Source organism: Nematolebias whitei, chromosome 2 (assembly GCF_014905685.2).
Source record: "Nematolebias whitei isolate Nwh7 chromosome 2, NemWhi1, whole genome shotgun sequence".
NCBI classification, from domain to species: Eukaryota; Metazoa; Chordata; class Actinopteri; order Cyprinodontiformes; family Rivulidae; genus Nematolebias; species Nematolebias whitei.
The window spans coordinates 46,205,735-46,225,585 of record NC_056499.1 but is presented as its reverse complement, the minus strand read 5'-3'; the positions used below and the strand labels follow the sequence as shown (position 1 = coordinate 46,225,585).

Sequence of the window (19,851 nt, the reverse complement as noted above, 5' to 3'; positions counted from 1 at the left end):
TAATCTGGATCTACACAGTGTTGGTGTAAACAGTGTGTACATAATCTTGATCCACACAGCGTTGGTGTAAACATTGTGTACATAATCTGGGTCTACACCGCGTTGGTGGAAACAGTGTAGACATAATCTGGATCCACACAGTGTTGGGGTAAACACTGTGGACATAATCTGGATATGCAGCCAGGATTCAGGCTCTAAGAACCAACCTTTCCTGTTTCCCTGTCTATCACCCAGTGCATGCTGGGACAAGTTCCAGCTGTGCTGAGACAACAAACGGTTTGAGTTCTCACATCTGCCCAGCACCAAACTGGGAGCAGCAGCTTCTTTGAATGTTTGAGCTGACACCAGAACTTGAAACAGCATTTAGCTGCAGGTTGTTGTTGTTGTTGTTTTCTTGAGAAATTATACAAATGAGATGACAACATTATTCCATTAATCAGCTGACCTCGTCTAATTGAGATTCAAGCAACAGAAATGTTCTGATCCATCATCTAATCTAATCAAGTCCGTCAGTTTCTCTTGATCCCACTGGAACCGTGTTCTTTCTGTTCAGATCTAACGATGGCTTCAGTTCGTCTGTTCTGGATTAACTGTTTCACAGCACCCTGTTTCTGTCCATTTGTTCTTTTATTTCTTATTTCAAGTCCCTCCCCGTCAGCTCTGTCCTGCCACCCGAGCCCCTCCTCGGTCTGCTCGTGGGTTTCCGTCACCAGCCCTTCCGTTGGGCCCGTGAGAGCTCAGGTCCACAGATGTGGTGAACGGTGAGGGGTCGAGGCCTGCAGGCTCATGGTGAGACCACCACATCTGTGAAAATACTGATACAGAGAACAGCCAGGCAGCTGTTAGCTCTGGGCTAGCTGGGACAGGCCCCCCCCCCCCCCCCCCCCCCCCCCCCCCCCCCCACTGGTGGCAAGTTTAATTAAAAATGAAATCAAATAAATAAAGTCTCCTCCACAGTATTAACAGAACTTCACATTGTTGGAGAGAAAACTTGTAAAACAGAAGAGACAACAGCTGGGCTTAAACTGATAACTTCTACAAAGAAAATTAATATTAAAATATTAAGGTTTAAGTAAAACTTTCCTAACATGGATAAAATAAATACTTGTAGAAATGTCAGACACTTGATATTCGGCAAACAAACTTGAACTGTTTGTATTTATTTATATTTTAAAGAAAAGTTGCTACAGACACGAATTTATTGGTTTTAAATTTAGTGCTCAATGAATGAGACTAGTTTACTCTGATTACTGGACTCTTCTTAGTTTGTCAGCTCTAACATTATGTTTTAGTACACTTCCTGCTGCTATAATAAATGCAGTACTTTGCTTTTATTTGACACTTTAATTAAATGAGTCTGAGTAGATTAGGTTCAAAAGGAGCTGTGTGTGTTTTGTATCAAACTCTGAGACCAAGTGTGGTTCACACCATCCAGCTGACAGAAACGCTCCAGAATTCATTCTCACCCTGAATGATTTCTGCAGAAACCTGACAGTTAAGTCTGTTTTGTATGGTCAGGTGTGAACAGATTCAAAGCTCATTTTGTTTGTTCAAGAAAATAGTTCCAACACTTTAATCCAACATCTCTGTGTGGATTAACATGGTGATTTTTGTTAAAAGAAATCTGGAGTCAAGTGTTTTAAAATATAAAATATGGGAGTACTGAACTGGACTGCCTTATGGAGACAGAATCAGGTGACAAGGCTGTCAGCTGTGGTATAATAGTGTGAAATATCAGATTTAACATCAGGGTAAGGGTCAAAAGAAGTGGAGGAAATTAAAATGAAATTAACCTCAATAAAGTGCTTGGAAAAATACTTGCCCTCTTAAACATTTGTTAAAATCAGACAAAGACAAACTAAGAAAATAAAATATGAAGTTTTTAAATGATGATTTCATTCATTTCTTCTAACCTACAAAGCTCTCAACAACCTAGCTCCATCTTATATTACTGATCTTATTGTTCCATATTTTCCTAGCAGAGCACTTCGCTCTAGACTGCAGGTTTACTTGTGGTTCCTAGAGTTTCCAAAAGCAGAATGAGAGACAGATCTTTCAGGCTCCTCTCTTGTGGAACCAACTTCCAGTTTCTGGCTGACACATTGTCCAGTTTTAAGACTGGGATTAAGACTTTCCTTTTTGATCAATCCAATAGTTCGTGTAGCCTTGGTTTCCTGAGCTGTCCCATAGTTATGCTGCTATAGGCTTAGACTGCTGGAGGACAAATTGACCACATTTCCTGTCTCTGCTGTCTTTACTTGCTCTACTCTACCCGTTCGTATTTGTAATCATTTCTATCCTAACATGGTTTTTGTCTTTCCTACTATAGAAAATACATCTGGACCTGTCATTCTGTGTTTGTTTCTCCTTGTCCTCTCAAATCCAGCCGGTCAAAGCAGATGGCTGCTCATCCCGAGCCTGATTCTGCTGGAGGTTTCTTCCTGTTAAAAGGAGTTTTTTCTTTCCACTGTTGCCTTTGTGCTTGCTCAGGATGGGAGATGTGATGACGTGATGATTCAACTTGTCTGCTGCTTCCTTAGATAGAAAACTTTTACTCATTGGCTTTTTTTATGTATATGAATGTTTCTGTTCAGTGCCCTGAGACAACTTGTTGTGATTTGGTGCTATAGAAATAAACAATTGATTTAACTGGGCGATAAAAGCTATACAAACCAACATGGCCCCTAAACCCAATGACTTGATGTTCCTCCTCCAGCAGCAACAGCTCCAACCAAGAATTTGTGATAGGTGGTGAGTCTTTCATGTGACAGTGAATGGTAAATGGTAAATGGAGCTTACTTCTATAGCGCCTTCCAGCCCCCTATGAGGGGCCCCAAGGCGCTTTACAGTACCAGCCATCCACCCATTCACACGCACATTCATACACCGGTGGCGGTAGGCTGCCATGCAAGGCGCCATCCAGTCCCACCGGGAGCAACTCGGGGTTAAGTGTCTTGCCCAGGGACACAACGGCACATGGTGTGGGAAGTCAGGATTCGAACCTCCAACCTTCCGATCAGAGGTCGGCTGCCACTACCACTGCACCACGGCCGCCCACAGTGGAAGAATTTTGCTGCTGTGCTCGGAATCATTGTTCTGCTGCAGAACCCAGGTGGTCTTGAACTGAAGGTGATGTCCACCTGATGGGTGGATTTTCTTCTTCAGGATTTTCTGGGAGAGCAGAGCTCATGGCTCATAGTGTTCCCCTCAGTTTGTAAATAATGGCTGTTTTAAGTGATTTCTTGAGTGCGGCAGTAATCAAACCTGGATGTGACGAGTCAAACTGAACTCTGCTTTCTCAAAAAGCACGATTAATCACAGTTTATTTATGATTTAATGATGGACAGCTTTGAAGCAGTCATTTGAAAAGCTTACTCCGATTGATTTGTCTGATATTAACATTTGTTTGATGAAAGAGTTAAGCATGACAAAAAAAACAAAAAGATAAATGATCTGTGAGGCGGTGCGTTGTTTTTCACAGAACTGTACGTGTTTAACTGCAGGTTTGACAGCCTTCTCCTCCCAGTAGAGACCAGACTGAAATAAAAGCTACTGCTCTGCAGATTGAATGTTGTTAGGTCTCATCATCAGAAACGGGTAACAATGACTACGTCTTTGTTTTACATTTCTATCCACCTCAAAGTTGAAGCTTGTACATCAAACTCGTCTTATAGAAAGTAATATGCAATAAATTTAAATTAAATAGCAGCAAAACTAAAAACAACTGTAATGGTTTTGTTAGATCAGCACAAGACAGGTCAAAGCAAAGCAGATCGATTTCAACACAGAAAATAAATCACAGGCATGACGTGAGACATGGATATTTACAGTGATGAACTAAAAAAAATCAGAGAGACACGCCTGACATGTGAAACATGAAAAACATACCTCCTAAGGCGTGCTCAGTCATACTCAAACACAGAGACTCAAGGCGATTGTTGATGTCCGGCTCCGTTGCTGATAACTGATGATCTGAGGATGAGGAGAGAAAATGGCAAATGAAACATAATATAAAATAGATTAGAAACAAGATTTTGGAGAGCAGGTCTGACACTAAAGGGGCCCTCGGCAAGATTTATAGACTGCTTAGTTCATACCATGAGACCAGTTTGGACTCTGGTAAAGTGAAATGGAAAATGGATTTGGAGGAATCCATATCAGACTCAGTCTGGAGAAAGATCATTAAGAACATTCATTCATCCTCAATCTGTCTGAGACGCTATAATTTAATTCAAGTTGATGCACCGGCTGCATTGGTTCAAAGACCAACTGTCCAAGATCAAAGTCAACATGGATCCTGCATGCAATTGTTGTAAACAAACTCCAGCTACACTCTTACACATTCTGGACTTATCCAAAGCTGCGGACATGTTGGCAATCTATTTTTGATACTTTCTGTGAGATTTGTGGAAAAACTGTGTACCCGTCACTACTCGGCTCACTGTTCGGGGTGATCCCTGTGGATGCATCCTTCAATAAGTACTAGAGGAATATGATTGCTTTTGGCTCTCTTCTAGCCAAGGAGACTTATTTGATGCAGATAGAAGGATCCACATCCCCCAGTACATGAACACTGAATAAGAGACGTTATGTGTCATATTCATTTGGAAAAGATTGGACATACTCTGAAAGGTTCTGTTGAGATATTTTGGGACACTTGGCAGCCTTTTGTATCCAATATTAAAAGCATGTTTGCAAAACACATTGTATAATTGTCATAAATGCCTGTGTATCATTATGTATGCACATATTTGAGTTTGATATCCTGATGCATGCTCAATAATCCAGGTAGAAAAATCCAAAAAAGTTCAATCTGGCCCTCTGAACTGAATCCCCCTGCAGAGGACCAGATTGAACTTTTTTGGATATTTGAGTTTGAGTTCGTCTTATCTTGATGCCTGTCTGATGCATACACGTCTGTGTAGCTGTTCCAGTATGGGAAGGGTATGGGTGGGAGGGGATTTTGTATGATTTTATTTTATTTTATTTTGTGTGCGTTCTGAATATATACAATAACAAAAAATACTTTGATAAATAATAAACAGTACTATATTAGGAATGTTACTTAGAAAATGTAAAACTCAACTAGTCTAGAATGTGACACATTTTACGCACGTCGACAAACTATTATACTCAATCTACATCAATGACCCAGACGAGCAAAGAGCTTGTATAACATTTGACCTTGATTTGAGACCTTGAAGCTGGGGTTATAAAGCCTCGTGATGGCGTGCATGTCTATGAAGATTCATTAAATTATATTGAGTGGATCAGAAGTTGTGGGCGGGGCAAGAGAAAGTTCACAGACGTACATTTGGACAGACGGCGACTATATGGTAAATAAACAAAAACTTCATTCAAATTCAACTTGAATCCGTCACACCTTGTTTTCATGAATCAAGAATGAGCAGGGCTGTGGAAGTTTACACAGGAAAAGTGCTCGTGTGTGTTGAGGGATGTGTATTTAAAACTGTGCAGCCTAGCAACTTCTACGAGCCATTTAGTCCCGAACTGAGCCCTGGACTCAGGCAGTGCAGTAAAAACCTTGTGTGGTCAGAAGAACAAGCAGAGTTCGACCTACTGGTCCACACGAAGCTATTTATAGGTTGTAAACTCACCGTCACCCCCTGCGCACACACACACACACACACACACAATTGGGGGGGAAACAAAACAGCATACACAAACTCACACTTGTTCTCTCATTCTTTCGTTTGCTGTACTGTGTCCGAGTTAATAAGGCCCTTTGTCCTTCCAGAGTGAGGGGAGGATCACAAATATAAACACAGGGACGGCAGGGGGGGGGGGGACAAATGGAGGATGTGTAGCCTTTCATTGGACTGGCTAAGACCCAGCCACAGCTAGCCTTCAGGGAGAAGGTTATATGTGCATGACTCTGCAGAGTTATCAAAGAAAGAGAGATGGGGGAGGGGTGGGAGAAGTTGAAGAATGAGAGAAAGAGAGATGTAGAAGAAAGAAAGAGTCAGGAAGAGCAAGAAGGGAAGGAAAGCAGAGAGGGGAGCCCCGTCCTCGCTGCACAAAGGGGCTCATTGTGAGCCTCTTCACTCTTTCCTCACTCCATGTCTCCTCCTCTTCCTCTCTCTCACACTCCCTCCTGCTTACTTCCCCACTCTCTGAAGCTTTCTTTTTTTTTAATCTGTTGGGTCCTCCTCGTTTTAAAAGAAGAACATTTTTGGCAAAGCCGAGGAAGCCGAAACTTGTTCTATTACTGTCCTCTGTTCCTGTGGGCCGGGCCGGTCAGAGGAGGTTACTGTAGGTCACCCTGCCTGGCACCCAACGACAGAGTAAACAAGGACTCGCTGCGAGTCCAGTGACGAAACATCTCAAATCATCCACAGTGGTTTTTATATCTTACAAAGATTAGTTTTCTTTTTAATAAAGACAGATCATCATTTTGTTTCCACACCACATTAACTACAGACGATCATGCTTCAAAGATAAATATGATTTTTTTAATCCCAAATTAAGAACTGGAGTTTTCCCACTAGGATGCAACTGTTGAAGGTTTGTCTGCCTCTACAAAAAAAACTTGTGACTGAATATTTACATACACCCAGAGTTATCAACACCTCCCTCCATTCATTTAGGCATTCTGAAGGAACAACTTTTCTGTTGTTTACTTTCATGTTATTACAGTTTTCAACTGAGAGGTTGTCAGATATACTTTATTAAATTATAGCACAGGAAATCCTTCATAGAAATTAACTTTTTTTAAAACTGAGATTTCTCCCCTAAGGACAAAGGAATTATATTTACAGGATCTGAGTACATGTAGTCATTTAAAACCATTTATTTCCATATTGGATCATTTATTAAATTGCATTTATCACATGAGTTACCTCTCAGTTTGTTTCTAAATATAATCACATTTAGCTTATCCAAACAGGAACAACACGTTGTTGTTGTTTAAACATCGTGTAGAAATCCATTTTGTAGACATTCAAGATAAACTACAAACACCTGAAACTGACTCTCAGAGAGAACTTTGAGAGTTTGGGTAAAATTATAAATTAAACAGAGGCACAAATCTCTGTTATAATCCGAGACATAAATATTAATCTTTGAGCGTTAATACTGTTTAAGACATAAAGCAGCAGACGCAGTTTCTCTCACCGTGACATTCAGGATGAGCACTGCCGCCGCCGCGCCGTTTCTGAAGACCAGAAGTTTGGTCACGATCAAGTTGCACATGTCTGAATGATGACGAGGCTCCGAGCACATTAACATTTAATATAGAGTTAGATTTTAGATACAAACGTCCCGGGAGGTCGGAGTGCAGTGTGGGAGGAGGGGTGGGGGTGATGGTGCATCAGTTCTGGTATTTCCCCGGCTGTAGTGAATTGGTCATGTGTGAACACGTGTTTAATACGTAGACGTTAGGGGTGTAACAATACACCGATCTACATCTATTAAATGATTAATGATTCAACAAAAACATCAATTCATATCATCGTCTTTAAAATACGCTTTTATTTTGAAATTCCCAAGGCATGTCTAGTCACCATTTCCGTGTGCGGCTGCGCTCTGCGGCCGCCTCAGCAACATGGCAGCCGAGTCAAAAAGCACAGATCATGAAATTCACTCTCCTGCTGGATTTAAATCAACTATGGAAATATTTTGGATTCCAACAGAAGGACGGCTCAACAGACAAAACTCATGTCGTATGCAACAGGTGCCAGTGTGAGTTCAAATACTCGGGAAACAACAAATTTGGCCGTTCACCTGAAGAAGAAACACGGCATTGATAGCCATGTTAGTTCTGCCAGCGTTAACGTGTCAGACGCCACGCCATCTTTGAATAGTTTCTTCCCACAAGAACAATCGTTCAAAAAGAGCGATGAGTGTCACAGGTGCCATTGCATGTTTTATTTGTAAAGATATGAGACCTTACAGTGTTGTCGAAAATGACAGCTTTTGTGAACTACTGCATACTTTGGAGCAGAGATATATAATACAGTCGAGGCAGCACATCATTGAAATTACCAAGACTGTACAATCAATTTATTGATTTATTTATATGTCAACGGGATGGCATTTGATGTCGCAATATGTTGATCATAGACTTGTGAATCGAATAGAAATGAAATCACATCGTGAGACTTTGTGATATTGAAAAATATCGTATCATCATATAAACAAATCAATATAATATTGTATCATAGTAAAACTGGGGGCAGATGTAACTCGTTTTGGAGCTCCTCTTTATGGTTAACTACTTTTATAAGCTAACTACAAAGTTTCTGTGAGTCATCATCAATATTCTATTGATAACATCAGTCTGTATTAATGTAAAGATGTGTGAAATCATGTGTGAGAGAGCCATGTCCCAGAGACAGTGTGAGCATGCTGGGTAGGAATTGTATGTGCAATGTTTGACCGTTTACAATGTTTCTGAGCATGAAATGGGTTTTTCATGTTATTTTCCTATTCGGGCGTACCCCGCCTCTCTCGTGCTCATGGACATGGGCACCAGTAACCCCCGGGTAAAGATAATGGATGGATGGTTTGGTATTAATGTTCATGTCTCTGTTATTGGCTGTAATCTGACACCATGAGTCAGACGGTTTGTGGTAGATATGAGGGTGGAAAAGCACTACAAGGGTGGTGACATTACAGAGTGGTGCTTAGCTTTACTTAGCTCTGCATAACAGCATATCATCGCTCTGTGTAAATCACCATTCTTCTGTACGCTTTTAGTGTGGAGAACTGTCTTAAAACACATTTGAATTTTCCAGACTTAAATTTAACTCAAGTTAATTCGGCTAAAGATTTTCAAAGTTAGTGAAAATGTTTATCTGCTAAACAGAAAGTGATGGAACCATGTCATACCTTAACAAATGGAAGAACTAACAGAGAAGTCAGTAGTTTTAGAAATTAAACAGCAGCTGCACGAGTTGGTTCAGCCGTCAGATCTTTGTTGAGCACAGCCAGAGACAACACCTGTCCATCTACCTCTATATTTAAAAACAATATTTAACAAAGTGCCTCATCAGACTTCTTCGGAAATTTCCCTTTCCTCAACAATGTCAAAATAAAATCACTAGAAGCATCAATAGAATTTGTCATGAAACATGAAGATGAAACAAGGATGGCATGCTCATTTTATTGTAGACAATGGCTTATAACAGTAAAGTTTACATTTATGGTGCAAGTTTTAGGCCCTAATTAGCAGATTGCAAATGTAAAGACCAACAAGTCGGTAATTTATGCAAACATTCCAGTTGTTTTCTGGAAGTTAAAAAGCTGATTATAAAAATAAAATGTTTCTCTTTAAACCTCCTATAGGAGCATGACCACAGCAATTAACTTTAAACCAGGCTCAGTAAAGACATTTTTATTATCACTTTTATTCCGTACCGTTTTTAATCTAATTGCGTTTTATTGTGCCATTTTATTTGTATTATTTTATTTTCTCACCACACTTTCTGGATCTGGAACTCGTTTTAATTAGGGATGGGGCCGATCCGATCCAGTATAATTTACGTATCGGATTTTTCCAATCCACCTGCCGATATTTCCAATCCATGATGCACGTTGGCTTCAAACTATGGAATGGATTTCCTGAACGGCAGCGTGTCTCATGAACCCAGAGTAATAAGACCCGCCTCACATCCAGGAAATCCAGTTCATAGTTTGCAGCAGCTACAACGTGAGGGCTGAGTTAGCAGCACTGTGGCTAACAGCTAACAAACTTTTCATCTAAACATGTCCGCTGTGTGGAAGTATTTTACACTAGAAACACCACAAAACAAGACAGCAATGTCTGCAGAGCCATAGCAGCCAAGATATAGTTTACCCTCCAGAGATATTTATCAGTACAACAGTAGACAATCATAAAAAACATATGATTTGAAAATTATATTAAAAACAAAAACAGCTACATTATAAAGTGATGTAAAATACTAAAAACAGGAACATGTCTGTTGGTTTATGCCATGAACTTAGCAGATGTTTGAAGACATTTAACATTTTATTTTATTCAATTCATTTATTCATTCATTTAAAAGAAACAGAATTAAAAAAAAAATCATCTAAAAGAAAACATTGAATGAAAAGAGTGCAGAAAGAAGAAAAACAATTCTTAGATCTGCCCCTTATTTAAAAAAATAATAATAATAATAACTTTAAACAATCACTTAAATTAATCACTTTAATATCCATTTTAAAACTAGGAATAAAAAGAAACGTGTTTTGTGTTAACAGAATTTAATTCTAACTTTAAAACTTAATAAAACTTCCCTCAAGTTGCCTTTTTGGACATGCATGCATATATTTGTACAAATTGTACTTGAGAGGAGATTATTACAGCCTCATATAAAATCCATGATGATCATGATATCGGAACAGGATCGGACGATATTTAGATTCAGGTATTTGGATCGGAAGTAAAAAAAAGTGGATCGTGCATCCCTAGTTTTAATGTGTGCTCATAAGTAGATTTAACTACATTGCATGACACTAAAATACAGACATGAGTACACAAATAATCTAAATTAAACTATATAAATTGATATTGTGTTGTCTAATTGCATTTATCTTATCTGAAACAGTGTTTGTCTTGTACACACTGCAAACTAGAGCCCGGTCAATATATTGGTAAGGCTGATATTTTAGGTCGATATAGATGTTTGGGGACCTATCGGTATTGATGATAAATGTCCCATTATGCGTCGATACAAGCATTTCTAATTTTCACCCCTAAAATGCTGCGAACCTGCCATAATTGTACAATATATCCAGCAGAGGGCGCATGAAGACTACTTTCAAGTCATGGCCGCTCACTTAAGTTTCACTTTCAGCACAGACGAAGCAGGGAGCAATACTGTGCAGCATATTTTGTTGAAGAGAGCAGGGTGAGTTTATTTTAACTGATCTGTAAAACAAATCAGCAATAACAAATTCTCTTCAATCCTCCAACCTGCTTGTCATTAGCTACATGCCTCTCAAGTTGGCAAGCTATTTTTTTTTTTAGATAACCTAGTATAGGCTATTGTTAAACTTTATCCAAAACAATAAATCTAACTTAGAGGTATATATATATATATATATATATATATATATATATATACATACACACACATCTGTGCTAGTGACGTTATCATCGTCATCCTCAATGAAATGCATTGTTTGCCTGAAATCTTTACTTCTCTGCAAAGAAAAATAAAAAAACGTTGCTGTGGTCAATACTAATTAGACCGTCACCATACATGGCTGACTAAACAATGAACAGGGAAGAGCGTTTGTTTAAATTTAAATTTATGCAACACTTGATAACACTTTCTATTGTATCGGTTATCTGTGGTCGCCTTCCCCTCCCAATATCGCTATTGGCGATAGCCAAAACTTCTGTATCAGTCGGGCTCTAGTTCAAACAGATTTGGATGAAACTCTTAAGAGTTATCATTAGTAGTCAACTCAGTTCAAGATGGCCACCACATCTAATCAACCTTAGCCAAAACAAAAATGGCTAAAAGTCGTTCAGTTTTGTGACTCTCGAGCTAAAGTTCAGTGTGATAGTACCCGAGAGTCACGCCCAAAAAGAGTGCACACAGATCATACAACATTTCAGTTTTAAACTTTGTTTACAAGATGGAAAACATTCATTTCCTTATGCATTAATATTTTAATTTTCTTATTTATGTCAAACTTTCAATCATTAACAAAAATTAAATAAAAATAAAACTAAGGCCAAAACAAACTTATGCCTAGGATATGCATTTGACACTAACTCACATTTAATAAAAGTGTTTTTCATCAATTAAATGTCAAAAAAATATCAAAGTGACTCCTGAGATAATTATCCAAAACTAAAACTTCAAGAGTCTGATCAAAATGAACGTCCATAATCTCTACTGGACTTGAACTTCGGTCTGATTGGAAAATGACAGAAATAGTAAAGAGTTTTTATTTATTATTTATTTTTATTATCTGCATTTAGTTCATAGTAAATGAGGAGTTTCTTACCAGCTTGCTGGAACGTAACCATGGTTTGTGGTGTGGTGTGAACAGGCAGGGAGCGGGTCCTCTGTACAGAGCTGTGGGTCCGACTGGGCATGCTGTTGCTTCCCCCGGGGTTAGCAAACCACGGGCCCTGAGGAAAAGTTTGACCAACATTAGCATAATGTTTATGAAAATACATCTACTGTACATAAAATAATTATTTATTTAAAATCTCTGTATAATAAATCTGCTTGTTATCCAAACATAGAGCAACATGCTCTATGCTCACTCAGCCCCTGTGAACAGTAAACAGCCATCAGTGTGCTAATGATCCATTGTTAGGCTGATGGTCCTTCTTGAGCATGTGATCAGCTAGTTTTGGTTGTCAGCAGCAAAACTGGTTGATCCACTCTGAGAAGGTGCTATTTAAGAGACTGAGCTGAATACAGCACCTCAGACTGAGGAAGTCTCTCGGATGAGAGACGAAACGTTTCTACATTTTTTTTGCTTTGTTTTTTGTTTTTTGGAATGTCCAGAGGACCAGATTTAACTTTTTTGGATTTTTCTACCTGGATTATCGAGCATGTATCAAGATATAGAGCAACATGGAAGACCCGCACAAAACAAGCGGTACCATGTCCCCCCATCACTGAGGGATTTGAAAAGTATATTCATTCATTCAACCTTTATTTAAACAGATAAATCACATTGAGCCTCGAAGACTCATTTATTGCTTTTGAGACGAGTGTTTGTTTTTCTGGACTGGAAATGAACAAGGGACACAAATAAACAATGTTTTTGGTGCAAGATATTCAAGTGGGTAGGAGTTACACTGTGGAGAAGAACAGAGGGAAGTTTTTAGGGTTTTTTGTCAGAAGCAGCACAGAGTGATGGATCTTGGAGAACGGTGGAGCAGAGGTTAGGCCTGTGATTGGAGGGTCACTGGTCAACTCCCACAACTTACAACATCAAAATGTGGGCGGAAAAGGTGAAACACTCACACCTGCCTCCACCCTCATTTACCCCACTCTGGGCCCATGAGCAAGGCCCATAACCCCCCAGCTGCTCTCCGGGCACCTTAGATGACAGCGCTCTGCTCCACATGTGTACTCACATGTGCAATAGGGAAAAATGCAGAGAATTAATTTCCCCATTGGGGATTAATAGAGTACAAAAAATATATAATCATGATAATAATCTTGGTAAGTGAAGGGAATACCTTTATCCACCACCAGATGCAATGGTGTCGCCAAGGGGTGGCCAATGGTGGCCTTGGCTACTACAGATTAATCTTTGGCCACCCCATTCACTTGTGGAAAATATACTTTTAAGCAATATAAAAACTAGAAAGTTTCCTTAAATGATAGGGGTGGTCGTTAACACACACACACACACGGTGGTGGACATCTTGGATTTTGACTTCCAGCCTAATTTTTAATTGGAACCTTTTTTTACACCTCGAAGCAGCCACACAACAAAATGATTAAACACTTTGAATAAAATTTGAGGTAAATGAAGGTTTCTGCTCTCTGACAACACATTAATCAAGTCACAATTAAATATCCCATGAATTGGCCTAATTTTCATCTTGGCTCTGATTTTATGCCTCATCATTTCAAACCGAGTTACTTGGAATAATTTTACACAAATATAGAAAGATTCACGTACGCCCGTCATTGTTTGGTGTGTAAATTTTACCAAAGGAGAGTTGCACAATGAAATGTTTATTTGTAAACATTTTTTTTAACATCTAGAAATAAAAGTCAACAATTTATTATAAAACCTGAACTTTATAATGCACCAATAATGTATTTCTTTAACACAGAGCTGTGCTGTTTTGGGTTCTAGCTTTAAGTGCATATTTTGCCTCTAAGCAAATTTTGTTTAGTGGTTAAAAAGCAACAAAGACTCATGACTCCCAGCCTAACAGTAACACCAAGGAGAAAAAGTTTTCAGACAGATTATAAGAAAAACAGATTATAACAATTTTAAAATCTTTTCCTTGACTCACAGCCAGGGGAGACGTTTTATAACCTAGGAGTTTTTTAGTATTCGTTTTGTTAAGGCGAAGGTCTACGACCTTCTTATTTTACTAATCGTTCAGTACGTCAGTTTTTCACCACTTTGCTAAAACATAAAAGAAAAAAAATTTTGTCTGGAAGCATGAAAGCAGCTGACGACGACTTTTTGTCCCCCACACTCCGTCCTGTGTCTGGCCCACACCTAATGACAGCCTCAGACGTTCACCACATGAATTCCTCACTGTAACCTGCACATTATACCCCTCCCCTCTATACCACCCCTCTTTCCCCCCTAACGGCCCTACAGTGCTGCAGGCCAGGGAAAAACAGGAAATGCCTGTGAACTGTTCTCACTGTACCTGGCTCCCTCCCTCTCCCCTACCTCTCTCTCACTCACTCATTGTCCCTCCTCCAACACCCCCACAGTGACATCTTCCAAACTATGACTCACATATTTCCCTCCCAGCCTTCTGCCCCTCTTCTCTCCCTGCACATCCACTAGAAAAGATCCACAAGAGAAGCTCCAGTGTGATGAGAAGGAACTGAGACATTTCCTGCCATTGTAAAATTGGGGGGGGGGGGGGGTGAAGAAAAATGGTTTTCCACCGAACTGGGTCAGAGCAGAGGCAGGACGGGCCTGTAGCAGCTCCGCAGCTCCTCCTGTTTCAGCGCTCGGCGCTGACGCAGAGGCTCTGGTATGTGGAGTGACCTGCCTCTGCGTTCCATTCACCTCGCTTCATTCAGCACGCACACGCCGCTCGTCCTCCTCACCCTGCACTTCTGTCAGGAAACTTAAAAATAAGAAGCTTTTTATAGCTTGAAGATATGCTGAAAGAGGAAAACTGCTGCCCGGGTTATTGTAAGCATTGTGGAATACACGTCACAAAGGTTCCTCTGTAAAGTCACAAACTTTGAAAAGTGTTAACGACATGTGGTGAAACAAACCACGAGGTTACAAACAGTGTGCCCAATAAATGAACTTTTAAAAGACAGTAAAGAAAACTGATTAGGTTAGTGGTTCACAAACCTTTTTCAACAAGTCCCTTCTTAACTTCTTAATCTAACCACATCTATGCAGTGCCATGAGATGACTTCTGTTGTAACTTGGCACTATATGCTCCAAGACTTCCGGTAAAATGGCGCCCGTGTACATGGCTTGCAATCCACCTCTGCTGATGGTGTTCGGATTATTTTTGTTTTTTTGCATTTCACATCTGTGACATCAACTCTCTGCTGGTGTATGACAGACAACAACTTTTGGATCTTCGTTTTTCTGTCACTGAAGTCGCTTATTTGGAACAATATCAGCGTACCTCTGGACACCCCCCCCCTTTCCTTCCCCCCTGCTGGCGGACGTGCCAGCTTACCTCCGCTGCGCTCCTCACCTCCCTGCCCAGAGATATCACTTCAGACGCCGGGGAAAACGTGCTGTTCAGCTGGTGAAGCTGAAAGCTCTGCGCACTGCATCTTCCTCTCCAGCTGGCAGTCATGGTTTCCATCGCCAGCTTCCTGTGTGCCCGGACCAGGTAACCAACGGGAGTTGTCAGCCATTGCGCAGCTCGGACCGACCTGGAGGGGCTGGTATTGAAAACCTGCAGCCATTAGCGTGCGCTAACTCCACCGCTGCTAGCTCCACTGCTGCTAGCTCCACTTCGGAAAATATCCGGATGCGTTTGGCCAATGCAAGATCTGTTACCAACAAAACTTTTATCCTCAGGGATTACTTTCAAGAGCACGATTTCGACTTTCGGTGCATCACAGAGACTTGGAAGTCTCCGGGTGAGTCCAGCGCCTTGACGGAATTATTGCCATCGAAATGTCTATTTTAACGCCCCGCGGCCATCAGGCCGGCGCGGTGGTGGATTATTAACAATATTCAAATCAACTTTTGACTGTAAACAACTGCCCATCCCAGTTTCCCGCTCCAGCTTTGAGCCGAGTGTCTTTGAACTTGGACATTCACCTCAGACTATTTGCACTCGTCTACCGCCCACCTCGCTCTAAGGATTTCATAAATGAGTTTTCTGATTTCTTGGCTGAAATCACACCAAAATATAATCATGTTTTCATTATTGGGGACTTTAATTTGCACGTGTGCTTTCCTGAGAAGCACTTGGTTAAGGACTTTTTAGATTTATTGGACTCATTTAATTTAACTCAGCATGTAAACAGTCCCACCCAAGAGCGTGGACATACACTGGACCTTGTTTTAACTCATGATGTGACTGTTAATAATCTTGTTATTGGTGATAATGTTTTTTCGGACCACGCCAGTCCAGTTTGAGTTCACCCTCCCCGATCTAACTCCTAAGTCGTGCATTCCTGAACGTAGGACCCGGACCATTAACCACTTCACTGCTGCACGTTCCACAGATGTTTATAACTCTGAAATGATAATTCAGGCCCCAGTGTTTCTCACCACACTGAGGAGCTGACATCCCAGTTCAACTCTGTCTGCTTAAAGACTCTGGATCATGTTGCACCTGTTAAAACTAGAAAATCAAAACTGAGAGCAGAACCGTGGCTGAGTGACATCACCAAGACCGTTAGGCAGCAATGTAGGAGGGCGGAGCGAAAGTGGAGGAAAGACAGGCTGCAGGTCTCTTTTCAAATACTTAAGAGATTTGGCACCGTTATCAGAAAGCAGTAAAAGCTGCTAAATCCAAATACTTCTGATATAATTACCTCAAACTCTCACAACCCACGTGTCCTCTTCTCCACCCTAAACTCTGTTCTCCACCTCACTGAACCATCACCTCTGGAAGCCTCGACTGAGCTGTGCGACAACTTCTTACATTTCTTTTTGGAAAAAATTGCGACCACCAGGGCTGTCATTTCCCCTCCAACTCATGACCCATCCATCCCACCTCAATCTGTAGCTCCTTTTGACCATTTTGAACCATCACTCTATCTTCTCTAGAGCAGGTCATGTGCAGCTTGAAACCTTCTGGCTCCCCCTTTGATGTGGTCCCCCCATGACTACTAAAGGAGGTGTTTCCAACTCTAGGTCCATCCATTCTTGCCATAGTAAACAGTTTATCCACTGGTGTGGTGCCAAAATCCTTTAAACATGCTGCTGTCCAGCCTCTCCTGAAAAAACCAAACCTTGACCCCTCACTCGTTTCCAACTTCCGGCCTGTCTCCAAACTCCCATTTGTTTCTAAAGTACTGGAGAAAATAGTCGAGTCCCAGTTGAAGTGCTTCCTGGAGGATCACGCCATCTTAGAGCTATTCCAATCTGGCTTTAAACCTCTCCACAGCACTGAAACTGCCCTGCTGAAGGTCTTTAACAACATCTTCAGATCCACAGATACTGGTGATTCTGTGCTGCTTGTCCTGTTGGACCTCACAGCTGCCTTTGACTCCATCGACCATGAGATCCTCATTGCTAGGTTGGAGCAGTGGGTGGGCATCACAGGATGAGCCCTCAATTGGTTCAGATCTTACCTCGCTGACAGATCCTTTTGTGTCTCCATCAAGGATTTTAGTTCCGCAGAGGCAGAGCTTAAATGGGGGGTTCCGCAGGGGTCCATCCTGGGTCCCCTCCTATTCTCTTTATACCTGCTGCCGCTTGGTGCTATTTTCCAGAAACACAACATGCCCTTCCACTTCTATGCTGATGACTGTCAAATTTACTTCCCCCTAAGACACAATGGTACATGCTCTATTCAACCGCTGCTCAACTGCCTGGCTGACATCAGGGACTGGATGGCTTTAAATTTCTTGTTTCAATGAAAAGAAGTCTGAAGTCATGTTGTTTCCTCCCAACGACACGATCACAAACAACTGTATCGACCTCTCCACTCTAACCCTGTCAGAAAAACAAAGAGTCACTAATCTGGGAGTGATAACGGACCCTTCCTTGAAACTTAATCATGTAAACATGATTGTTAAATCATGCTTCTTCCAACTGAGGCGACTGTCTAAACTGAAGCCCATATTGTCCAAAAATAACCTGGAGACAGTAATACATGCATTCATTACATCTAGGCTTGATTACTGCAATTCGCTCCTGTTTGGTATCAGTCAGACCTCCATTGCACGACTACAACTGGTCCAGAATGCAGCAGCCCAATTTTTAACCAGTACAGGCAAAAGAGAGCACATTACACCAGTTTTGGCCTTACTGCACTGGTTACTGGTTCACTTTCGAATCCAGTTCAAAATACTCATGTATGTCTACAAATCACTGAACAGTGTAGCCCCCCCCCCCCCCCCATCTCTCTGATCTGCTACAATCGTATGTCCCACCACGTTCCCTGAGGTCAGCGGACCAGTTGCTTCTCACAGTTCCAGGATCTTGTCTTAAGTGCAGAGGTGACAGGGCCTTCTCTGTAGCAGGACCAAGACTTTGGAACGAGTTACCTCTGCTTGTCAGACAGGCCCCCTCCCTCGGTTTTCAAGTCCCGTTTAAAAACCCACTACTATTCAGTAGCTTTCAACACAAGATGATCTGTGTTTTGAACCTGTATGCTCCACACTGGTTTGTCGTCATTATCTGCATCGTTTGTCTATATTCTGATTTACCTCATTTTGCATTTTGCTTGGTGTGTTACCTGTTGTTTTGTCTGTACAGCACTTTGGTTGGCCTTGTAGCTGTTTTAAGTGCTTTATAAATAAAGTGGTATGTTATGGTATATAAACTGAATTAATTAATTAAGTCTTTCTCAGCGATTACAAAGTATTTTAATTATCTTGGTATCAAAATAAAGCCAACACGGGATATTTCATCAGAGGAGTATCACTGCAGCTGCTGATGTTTCAGAGACGGTGAGGATTGAACACAGAAGAAAACAGGATTTGTTTTAACCTCAACAGAAGTTTTTCTACTTTATACACTATATAAACCTTTTAAAAACATGAATAAGGCTGCAAACTGTTGGAAACACTAAATTCAATGTGGGCATTGCCTGTGCAAAGATTTAATCAGCTGAAGTAAAGTATAGCAAAGTTACGGAGGTTTTAGTAAACAAAAACAGAGACATTCTGCCTTTCAGCAAGAGTCCGACCGATGTGGACATTTAGTGTGTCGCCGATACAGATACTTGGAGAGGCAGGCTAATGCCAATAACCAATATATTGGCTGAAAACTTTAGAGCAAGGCTATTCAACTAAACTGTTCAGTGGGACACAGTTTCTGAACACAAACAGCTCGGGGGTCGGACATCCAGGGATTAAAATCATTGTATAAATTAACCAAAGATTAAAATGATCTGTTACCTTTTAAATTTGTTAATTTTATTGCATTGAATCATAAATGAAATAAACAGAACCCAGAACCCCCACCCCCCCAAAATCAATCGATAGATCTGCATGGGCGATTATCTTTCAGCTGGCAACAAGTTATTTAACCCTAACTGGTGCATTGAGTTGCTTCTCATTTCTTAAACAACCATGTTGAAAGACACATCGCGTGGTCGTGGAAAAGATGTCAGTCTGATTGAGAAGGGTCAAATCATTGGCATCAAGCAGAGAAAACATCTAAGAGTTTGCAGAAACGACTAAAACTGGGTTAAGATCTGTCCAAGGCATTATTAAAAACTGGAAGAATAGTGGAGACCCATCGTCTTCGAGGAAGAAATGTGGCCGAAAAAAAATCCTGAATGATCGTGATTGTCGATCACTTAAAACGTTTGGTGAAATCATATTGAAGAAAAACAACAGTGGCACTCAGGGCTGTTTAATAATGAAAGTAAGAGCATTTCCAAACACACAATGTGAAGGGAACTCGAGGGATTGGGACTGAACATCTGTGTAGCCTTAAGAAAACCACTAATCAGTGAGGTCAACTGGAAAAAGGCTTCAATTTGCTAGGGAGCATAAAGATTGGACTCTGGAGCAATGGAAGAAGGTCATGTGGTCTGATGAG

The 19,851-nt window shown here is 40.8% G+C and overlaps 1 protein-coding gene across 1 annotated transcript in view; it reads right to left on the bottom strand.

The window, feature by feature from the left end:
- The window catches only part of samd4a (sterile alpha motif domain containing 4A), a 77,112-nt gene that overhangs the window by 261 nt on the left and 57,000 nt on the right, over positions 1-19,851 (bottom strand). The window contains exons 10-11 of the mRNA XM_037697710.1: positions 11,986-12,112; positions 3,889-3,972 (exon numbers count right to left, since the gene is read on the bottom strand). Of these exons, the coding sequence (XP_037553638.1) occupies positions 3,889-3,972; positions 11,986-12,112 (211 nt within the window). The remainder of the gene's footprint in view (positions 1-3,888; positions 3,973-11,985; positions 12,113-19,851) is intronic.